The sequence below is a fragment of the Dromaius novaehollandiae genome, chromosome 8 (genome assembly GCF_036370855.1).
Source record: "Dromaius novaehollandiae isolate bDroNov1 chromosome 8, bDroNov1.hap1, whole genome shotgun sequence".
NCBI lineage: Eukaryota > Metazoa > Chordata > Aves > Casuariiformes > Dromaiidae > Dromaius > Dromaius novaehollandiae.
The window spans coordinates 20,390,159-20,401,193 of NC_088105.1; the positions used below are offsets into that span (position 1 = coordinate 20,390,159).

Here is an 11,035-nt window from a genome sequence, read left to right on the forward strand (position 1 = left end):
GAGCATAAAGTTAGTATGTCATGTTTGGGATGTAACATGGTACATTTTTAAGCCTGTCTTTAGATTTTAAAAAAACAGATAAAAAAAGAAAAGATTTAAAAGCAGGTTACTTTAAGCATTGACTGTTTTTACTGTATGGAGGGAAAGAAGTGACATTCCTGAAAATTTACTTTGTATCAGCCTCCCATTAATATAAACTGCTGAGATGTTAATAGCAAAAATAAATATCAGCCTTTCATATAGTGATAGTGCTTTATTTTTTCCTCACGAACAATTTAAGCAAAATGATTACAGAGGAAGACCAGAGATACAGATTTGATGGTGCACTTCATTCCAGATACCTCAACACATAAAGGATCCCAAAGAATCAAAGTTACATACTTTCAAGGAGAAAGAATGTATCATCTAATATTTTTTGGAAACTGAAATAGTGATTTTCTACTTTGGTGAATCTGAATTCTCAGAGCTTCTAATTGATGCTCTCAGCTGCCCAAACACATGCATTTTACTCTATTTGCTGTCCTGTCTGTACTCATTTTGCTGTTAGCAGTTAAAAAGGAAAAAAAAAATCATTTTACACACCACAGATTCTCAGCATGCCAGAGGAAAACTAGACATCATCCTTGAAGTTAAATCAAATCAATAAGATGTGACAGAAGGATCCTCCTGTTCACCAGCATATTACACATCCACTGAAATGTAGTGCAATATATCACTGAGGTATGTTGATTTTTGCTTTTGTTAGCTTGTTTGCTTGTTTTTTTTAAGCCCTACAAGTTTGAGTTTATCATCCCCATTCCTTGGCACTCAATGATGTAAGCATCTTTACTAGGATCTTCCTCTTCTGATTTTGTTACAGTAAATTTGGCCTAAAATGAACAGGATTAAAAATATATATCACTAAACATGTTACAGGATACATATAATATACACAAGTTATAACATAAAATATACATAAATCTTCAATATCTGATGTTTGATAATCTATTTATAGTTTCTTTGTGCATGTTGAGAGATTTAACTGATTTCACTAAAAATATTTAAATGAAAGTGGTAAAGGTATCTAACCACTCTGAAGGCATTTAACTATAAAATATACTCACTTTCTACTGGTAAACTCCCATATAAATATTGTAGCAGCTATTTTATCGCCACTTGTCCTCTATGAGGGAAAATTCAGTTCACAAATCCTGCTAAAAATCGGAGTGAGTCTATACAACTCACACTTCCTAGAGGACAGCGTGACAACTGAGTGGTAAAACTTCCCAAAGTTTTGGACTCACCTTTGTTAGCTGCTCTGCAAAGTGAATAGCAGTTTGAGTATGAAGTGTAATTGGTCCACTTTTCACTTTGGACACCCCCTTTGCTAACGCCATAAAAATGATCAGCTGAAAGGGTAGATAAAGGTAATTATTAAATAACTATTAAGATCCTAGCAACCGATGGAGCAAAAAAGAAAAGTGAAGCAAAAACTGCAAAACATCTGTAAATGAAAATATGATTCCAAACTGTGAGGTTGCGAAGAGTAGTCCACAACTGATGTAGGTCACTGCATTTGCCTTCAGTGTTAAAATTTCATAAAAGTACATGGTGCTGAGTATTAAGAGTGATCCAAGATTCAAGAAGCCTGGGAATGACTAATCTAATACATATCATAGAAGGGCTCCTACTTTTCCACAGTGAAGTCTGCCACTGAATTGATGTTACTACATTTAACTTTGGCCCCACTCTAAATTTCATCAAACTCACTTCAGATTCCAGACTGGTAGATTACCTTGGGGAGGAGAGAAAACTCAGGAATGGAGTTTTGCATGAGAATACTTTATGATCAGGTATTCACCAGGTATTAAAAAAATCTGATTTGATTTACAAACATCACCATGACACACACTCTGTAAAGCTTCATGTAACTTAGAGCAGCCCCCCCATACACACTGAATCTAGCTGTGGGATATTTCTATGAATTGTATTGCACATGCTCCAGAAAAAGCAGAATGACTTCAACACTAACTTCCTATTATTCTGTGTAATAGGAATGCATGGCTGGGTGCTTACAGCTAAGAGGTAATGTTACCCTATCTAGGATAGTCCAAACTTTTTCAGGCGCTGTCATTCAAAATACAATAGTGTGTGTGTGGGGGGGGGGGTCTTTATTCTCAAATGTAGTTAGGCGAGGAAGTCAAACAGGAACACCTCCTGGATATTTTTGTCTAATGGCCTCTCTTAGTCTAGTCTTTAATACATGGGAACAGAACTCTATTCTTCCTCTGCTATATGGCATGGGTCTAGAAATAGCACGTGCTGAGTGGGAGGGAATTACTACCTCTTTCTTCCAGGCAGAGATGCAATCTAACTTAGAAATCTACATCCCCTTCTTTCACTGTTCAGATTTAAATTCTTTACAAGTAATACATATATCCATGTCCTTGCTATACTTCATCTAAACATATATAGGAGCCTTACTTGGTCTTGCAGAGAGTCATCCACAGCTCCACCATGTTTAAGATTTCTAATCAGTATCTCCGCTGCTTCAATGCCAACCTTGTCAGAATTCTTTCCTAACAAAGAAATCCAGGAGATTAAGATGTGTCCAATTATTATTTAACACTTAAAAAAAATACAGAAAAAACAAGAAGTGACAAACAATTTTTTAAACCTTATTTCCATACTCTTGCCTCCAACGTCCACTTAAAAAAACCTCCTCTCTTATGATGAAGTGTAGTTTGTACTCCCTAAGCAGAGGAAAGCCTGTAGCCTCACATACATTTAGAGAAACATGTTATTCAAACCAATTGCAGCTAAAATCCCTTCTATACCTTTTAATACAGATACACAACTAGATTCAGTGCTGAGCAAAAACCTCACAGGTAAACCACAGAAAAGATTGTGTGTTCTTAAAATGCAGAATTCTTTTCAACTCAGTGACCTTAACAATCCATTCAGATAGAAGGTGAGTTAAGAACTCTATAAATTTTGACTATGCAGAAGCAGCTTAGAAACCTATCAAAGTGTAAAATTCTATTAATCAAAATTAAAATCTGTTGATTGCCACTGTCTTTTATTACTAAATAACATCCATTAAAAATGAAACTCAAAGCATCAGACCTTTGAACAGATAATACTTCAGATTCCTATTCATTAATAGTACACTAAGTTAAACCTGAAAGAGGTGTACTTCACAGGACTCTTACCTCTCTTGCCAAGTGATGACCCAGCTAACAAACAACCTGTTGAAGTCTCTGCAACAATGCTAAACAGAAAAATCAGAATCCATATTAAGTACAGAATTACTCACATTACATCTTATTTATTAGAAGAGTAATCAAGATTATTGTATTTTGTTTTTAAATACAGAATTTTAATGTCACCATCAGTATGGGGTTTGTATTTCAGTGTGTTAAGTGATCACACAGGAAACGTTTCTCCTTTTGCCTTTTTGTCAGATATGAAAAAAGACTGTACTTATTGCCCTCCCTGTCAAAAAAAGGGGAAAAAAAATCCTCCTGCAAATTCCTCCATGCCAGGTCCCACTACTCTCCCGCTTTGTTGCAGGTAAAGAATTCAGTGAATGGCAGTGCTAGCGAGATAGTATTAACAAAGCCAAAAACATTGTCTTTCGCACCTTCCAAATTTGATCATTCAGATACTTATAAACAAAGGTTAAATGTATTTAACATGTAGTTAATACACATTTGTAGGAGAACTGCTTCCCTTGCCTATATAATATTTATAAAGGTTTTTAAACATGTTAGGGGTTTTGAAACATCCTAATATATAATCTTGCTTAAAAAAAAAAAAAAGACTATCACTTTTTATGTCTACTTGTGTGTCTTGAGAAGATGTAGCTAATCAATTAACAAGGTTACAAGAGAGGTATTAACAGGTTCATCTCACATTATTCCACTTCCATTCCCAACGGCTTGATTGTCAGGTTCTCGAACTGGCTGAATGTTAACGTAAAGATCCCTGATTTCTTTTCTGATGCATCTCACTGCTGCTGCTGACATGTCTTTTGCCAGCTAGCAAGGTAAGAGAAAAAGGAGCAAAATATTAATTAAATTATACTATTATAATAATACTTTTTCCTCATAAGCCTAATTATTACTGTGGATCCTTAAATAAAGGTCTTCCCAGCTACAAAGAGACCAATTTTACTGACTAAAAAAAGCAAAGGACTGTCATAAACTACTACAAGCACTGAGTAACTTCTCTTCTGAGAATTTTCTCACAAAATTAAGGTAATATTAAATACTAAACAACTGATAGATTATAGTGCTGAACATAGAAGCTTCAATACCAATAGAAATTCAAGATTTTTTCCCCTACACATATGGATAAAGATTTAATTTTAGTCTTGATCACTTCAAGATATTACATTGTTAAAAAAAAATCAGTCATTATGTACAGGATGTACTCTGTAAATCATAATGTATAAAATAACAATTTTAGATCATAGGCAGCTGAGGGCAAATTAAGTTTATCTCATTCTTAGGATCCAATAGGAGAAAAAGAAGATCATAGTCCATATTCATAGGTTTGGAGATTTTAAGACCAAAACCAGCAGTCCAAGGCTCTTCAAAAAGTAACTATTTCTTCTCTCCCTTCCTCAAATGCTTCCTACCCTGTATATGTGAGAAGGAGCCCTGAGGAGATCCTGCCACTCATTCTCTGTAAACACAAACAGGATAGCAATAATGGAAAAGAGAGGTAAAAGGAAGCAAATTCATCTATGTTTTGTCTTTGCCTGATCTACCCTTAACTTGTTTGTCTGATATCCTTAAAAATGTTTGAAAAGTCTGATTTCGTCTGATATCTGTATATTACTAGTGCACTATAGTTTACCCATAAATCTATGAATGAAGGCCATCACTTCAGATTTAAGATAATTCACACATGTATGAATTATACTTAGATCAGATTTAAAATGTCCCACAATCTATGCTAAAGTTTTCTGAACAGTCATATCAAAGGCATCACTCTCATTCCCTATTTTAGGTGCTACCATATCGCTATGCAATAAATGCATTTTAGAAATATCCAAAATTCTATTTTATGGCCTGAAAAATTGAATCTATTTAATAAGACTACTTTGGTTACTATGTGATAGAGTGCATAACACAGGAGCAAGAGGTATGTAATGCAGATTACATACAATTCAAATATTTGTAATATATATGCATATATACACACGCACACACACACACACACACACACACACACATACACATACAGTAAAGTTGGATACTTCCAGAGCTATCATCAGCACTCACTTTTATAGGTAGTGATCCAGCAACAAATGCTCTTCCGTATATCTTTGTCACAGTGCCGCGTTCTGTTAAGTTTATTGGGCTCAACTCTTTGACCGGTGACATTTGGACTATAACTTCACCACCTCCCTGGGGATAGTAGCCCCTATTTAGAGATAGCAATCAGATGTAAGTAAATGCAAAGATCAGAAAGAGCAAGAAAATAGCAAGAATGCTCTTCACATTTTATTATACATTTTATATTCTGTTACTATACATGTGAACTTTGTTGATGTGTGCCTTAGAAACATTTATAACAGAAACGTTCTCTAACAGTATTAGCTCATAACATGCATTTTATTAACTGCCTAAAAACAGCTTAACACATTTCTTCTTTTCTGAAACCTTACAGTTTGTTATTTGTGTTGAGACATACCTAAATACAGACAATAACCCCTGAGGCAGGAAATAAGTGTCTTGTATAGCTAGTGTCATGAAGGACATGTTGTTGCGAGTGTGCTTAGTTTCCTAATGATTGGTGTCCTGTCCCCCATTACACCACCACCAGCCTCGCTACCTCCCTATTTCGTACAACAGACTTGGTTCCCCCTGAATACTCCCAGCTCCTTCCCACATCTACCAATTGCCATCTCCACAAGAAGCAGCCCACCTTCTGGCTGGTTCTGAGCTTGGCATGGACTCACTGACTGTTGTATTTGGCCTGCCAGTAAGCCAGCTAGTAAGACTGTACTTCAACCTTTCCTTCAGTGGTTGTGCTGCTTTGAATCTTTCATCATCTTCTCGTGTAGGAAAATTATAGAAATTTCAGGTCTTTGAGACTTGAAGCGGTACCCCTCTGTCAGGGTAATGCTGCTTCTAACAAGCTAAACTGGCCAAAAGTTTGGCCTGGAAGAGAGAGAAGGAAGAAAAGGACAGCTAGCTGGACAGAGTTCCATACCCCCCATTGAGTCTGAAAATAAGATAAATAATGAAAATGCTATCTTCTTCAAGATAATAATTAAGATAAAGCCTCCTTTCAAATGGGTAAAGTGCAGCTCAGGTGTATCTAACAGACCTGACACAGTCTCTGATGAAGCTGAAAGACAAACAACTGTCTCTAATAACCATGGCATCTAAAACTTTAGGTTCTGTGATGCTTTTTTGCTGGACTTTGAAAGGGAACCCAAAACACTTTGTTAGGTGCCTGGACTCTCTACAAGTGCAGGAGGATACGCATAACTCGCAACTCAGAATAAGCTCCATAGTGGACCACTTGCCCAGCATGCCTCTCCCTCTGAGGTAGCCAATAGGAAATATTAAAACACAAGCTGAAGATGCAGCAATGAAAAAAGACAAGAAAGAACTATATCACAGTCATCATGGGGTGACAATACACACAGGACAGCTAATGCAGATTAGTTATTGTATTACAAATTCATCCCTTGTCTTGATTCAAGGCACCTTGTGCATGTGCCTACGTGCTCAAACATTGGCTCAGTAAGGCCTGCTTCTGCCATGTTATTCTACAACTCACCTCCTTCTTATGTCACAATTGAACGTGAAATTGAACTTTTCAACGATTGGCTTGAAAACCTGAAAAATAAGCATATATAAGAACACAGGGTGAATGTATACTCCATTTGCCATTTCTGACCATTCTATTCAGTCTTCAAAAAGGAAGAAAAAAAAAAGAGATGTTCAACATGAAAATTTCAGTTATATGATTAAAAAAAAAAAAAAGATAGCCAGTCTCATGCATACAGCTTATTTGAGGTTCTTTGTACTTCATTCTGAATGGCACTTTGTGTTAAAGGATTCTTATATGGGAAGAGAAAGAGAAATCCCTAACAATTTCACAACATTTCTAGAACAAAGAATCTCTTTTAAGTGAAATTATCTTTAGTAATTAAAACCAACAGACAAGTCGCTGTTTCAGGGAATTCTATGAAGCACTGGTTGCTCTCTAAATATAATACACTAATAGTGTAATATTCCCATGCCAAACAGATTGGTGTTCACTTCAGTAGTTTACCAAGTAAACAGAGATATTTTTCCTTCATTTCATTTCACAGTTTAAATTACAAATAAAATTGCAGTAAAAGCAACAGAAGTACAGTAGCTACAGTGCATATATATATGCATGAAAGATGCATCAAGCCAAAGAAATTGTTCCCTACCATGACCGTGTAGTCTATCTGAGGAGCCATCTCAGCATTAGTCCCACCTTTTAAATGAAGTTCTGATGGGGAAGCAGCAAACAGCACACAGGGCATTGCTACCTGCATCAGTAGGCACACGCTCCTGAAAATAATCACAAGATACTCAAATGTTATACAGCCATAATCCATGCAGAATCATTAGATATCAAAGGCAAATGGTTTTCCAGAGCATTTACATCAGTATCTAACTTTGAACATGATCTATTACGTAAACTTATTACTCTTAAAAATACTAATTTAAAACTTTATGCTCTTAGCAATCCTAAATATAAAAGTTTTTGTTCTACAGTAATTGCATCTTTAATATTCCTGTTTAAAATAAAAGCAATGTAGTTTACTTAATATGTTGATGGCAGTGAGAGAACTGTATGATTAGCAGGCAGATGGGAAAAGCAGAAAAGGCTTAGGCAGTTTTATCATGTATTTAAGAACAAAATATTTAGAAAACTGCAAAATTGCTTAGAAACTGGTCATTATCCTGCACAAGAAAATTCAGGGGCATACAAAAAATGCTTTGATACATGATTCTATTGCTGAATACCTGCATATTCCATAGGTAATAAAAACCTCCCCAAAATATTTTTTCCAAAAATAAGTTAGTTCAGCAAACCAAATTGTAAAGTTACCTCACAGGTTTTTTAAAGATTATTTTGAATTGTGAAAATAATTAGTAATCACCACTAAACTGAGAAAAACTTGTTTTTGTTTTCTTAAATAACCTCTGAACGTTTGTGAACTGTATCGTTTTTCAGGGGTTTTTTGCTTGTGTCCAATTACTAATCCTTCTGCAATGTTGCCTACTCAAATCTTTTTGTGTCATGTTTAAGTAAAAGGCATTAGCTTGTTCGTTTATGCTATTGCAGTTCAGAAAAAAAATTCTCTTAACTTAAAGAAAATTTCAACTATGTCTAATGTAGCTTATGCTGCCAAGTGACTGCTCACACCACTCCTGCAGAGCTAAACCCATTCTACTCAGTTTTGCAACAGATTCAAAGACCAAAGGACCCAACACAGAAATACAGAATGGAAAAACACACAGACAAAAAACAGTGGATAGACTATGTCCCAAATTCCAAAAGATGAGTATCCCATGTTGCAGCATTATGTGCCCAAGTGAAATCTCAAAACTGACTTTATAAGTATGATTAATTCAATATTTTATTGAATATAGTATCAATAAATATATTAGTATATTAACTGAACACAAGACATGTAGTGTTTTGTAATGTAGTATAATGTACAGATTTGTGAGACAGAGCTCAACCTAATTAGTTGCATTAGGCCTGATAGCTAATGCACTAACGTGAGAAAATAAGGGACAAAATTGTAAATACATGGACAGCTGTTTTTTGTTTAACATTAATCAAAAGTGTTCAATTTATACATCAATCATAGTTTTAAAACTATTACACTTGCATGTACTTTTTTAATACAGACCTTGCCTATGTTAAGGCAAGAGAACTTAAAGAAGTAAGGTTCTTTGGTCAGATGTATCAAGCTCAAGCAGCACGGATTAAGGCTCATTACTCATGAATTAATGTTCTGGTTTTATCTCGTCATAATTTTAAAGTTACCAAAAGTTAAAAGCGGTGACTAGTCAGTCGTTATCCATGTACAAAGACATACCCTGCTGTTTTTGTATCTGCTATGTGGGTTCCACCTTTGATCTTCCCAGGAGTGAAGGTTATTTCTGTTGAACCGATATCTCCACCCTCCAACTTCCCGTCACATAAATCTCGAATCATTTCCAATCCAGACAGATGTTGAGGCCTTCAAGTCATAATACTACATTAAAGATACATGCAAGTAGACTACATATTCTTGTTACATGAAAAGAATTACTAAACATCAACTAATAAATACCATGATTGCAAAATTCAGGCCAAACAAGCATCAGAAATTCAATCTTGTTCCAACAGTATTTCTCCTAAGTTCATGGGAGCCAAATGAATAGCATCCATTTATTTATTTTTTACATGTGCAAGGAAACTCAAAATGCAGGTGCATCTATGTCACCAGAATGATCTATTTCACTACATTTTGATGATGATGCTATGTAAGGTATAAATTCATCTAGTAGCCTCCAACTTCCTCTGTCTTAAGGGCTATTAGTGAGCTACTGATATTCTTTACTCTATTAGGCAAATACATATTTTATTAATTTCCTTACGGAAGAGCCATTGTGAAATAAGCTGGAAACCATTCTGTGGACCTCTTCCAGGGGGGTTAAGGAAGTGTAGCTTAGAAAAGCGACTCTGCTTCGGTGAGCCTAAATCAACTACCTGGCAGCTTCTGCCTCTCCTGGACATGTTTTAAAGCCCCCAGACAAAAGAGTTGAAAAATTACTATTAGGAATAAATGCTGAGCGACCGGTTTCCCTTAGCTGTAAGTTAAGTTTGTCCCAAATTAAATATAATACGCACTTCTGACCTTTATATGTCTTGGTCTAACCAAGGTGATGCTAGTAAAGGAAGGTGTCACAGATTAATGAAGCTAATGACAGAGCAGATTTCTACGGAGAAATAACATTAAATCAGGGCGAGGAGCACGAGTGACCTGTTTTTGAGCTTTCTGATGGCTTTTTAACTCAATCCGAGCGCTGCGAGGCATACAGACCGCAGGGAAGCACTGCATGACCTCAGCTATGTTTAATTTCGCTCCCGCGCAGCCTGCTCAGCGCCCCGGGGAGACTTTCGCGACGCCTCGGGCCGCCGCTCCCGCGGGCGCGGGCGCGGCCGTTACCTGAGGCCGGGCTGGCTCCGGCCCGCCCGGATCCTGCGCACCCGCAGCGGCAGGCCCAGCAGGCAGCTCAGGGCCGTGGAGACGCGCAGGATCTGCCCGCCCTAAGAGGAGAAACAGCGGCTCAGCACCAGGCGCGGGGGCGCCGCCGCCCCGGCGGCCCGGCCGGCCCGCGCTCACCCCCTCCATGACGCCGCCGTCGATCTCCATGCGGTCCCCGTCCATGGCGGCCGGCGGGCGGAGGCGCCTCGCGCAGAAGCCGCCGCGCAGGCGGGATCCCGGCCGGGCCCTGCAGACGACGAGACCCCGATGAAGCACCCCGCCGGTGGCGGCGGCTGCCCCCACCCCCGCTGCCGCTACTGCTGCTGCCGGTGCCGGAGGGCAGGGCAGGCGCAGCGCGCAGCCGCCTCCCCGCCCAGGGGCGGCTCCGCGGCGTGAGGAGCCGCCGCCGGGTCCCAGCGCCCGGCAACCTGGAGCAGCGGAGGAGAGCGCTCGTCCCCGCGTTAGCGGCCCCGTCCCGGGGGGGGAGCAGCGCGGAGGCGGCCCGGAGGAGCCGTTGCTCCGAGGCTGGCGGGCCAGAGCGGCGCCAGGCCTGAGCCCGCGCCGCCTGAGCGCTGGCAAACCCGGCGGCCGCAGCCCCGCGGGGTCGGTAGAAGCGGCGCGGGGAAGCACAGGCGCGTTGGCTGAGCGGACACGCTCGGGAGTTTGTTATCGGTTTATCGGGGAGGGCTGGGCCCCTCGCGCTGCGCGCCCCGGCCCGGGGGAGGTGGCCCCTGCTGCCCGGCGGCTGCGTCAGGAGGCCTCCGGGCGGCGCCGGGGGCCGGCGACTCC

At 39.3% G+C, this 11,035-nt stretch overlaps 1 protein-coding gene across 2 annotated transcripts; it reads right to left on the minus strand.

Annotated features, from left to right (window-relative positions):
- Positions 1–233: 233 nt before the first annotated feature.
- On the minus strand, positions 234–10,627 carry RTCA (RNA 3'-terminal phosphate cyclase). 2 transcript variants are annotated; one of them, XM_026094288.2, is made up of 11 exons: positions 10,385–10,627; positions 10,208–10,308; positions 9,092–9,235; positions 7,424–7,547; positions 6,781–6,839; positions 5,271–5,412; positions 3,895–4,019; positions 3,192–3,250; positions 2,464–2,558; positions 1,284–1,388; positions 234–869 (listed from the first exon to the last, which is right to left on the minus strand). In XM_026094288.2, exons 1-11 carry the CDS (start codon positions 10,427–10,429, stop codon positions 771–773), a joined length of 1,098 nt encoding a protein of 365 aa, XP_025950073.1. In that variant the 5' UTR covers positions 10,430–10,627; the 3' UTR covers positions 234–770. The 2 variants fall into 2 exon arrangements, with proteins under 2 accessions (XP_025950073.1, XP_064371922.1); XM_064515852.1 differs by lacking the exon at positions 10,208–10,308 and having other exon boundaries at positions 10,385–10,625.
- Between the last annotated feature and the right edge of the window lie 408 nt (positions 10,628–11,035).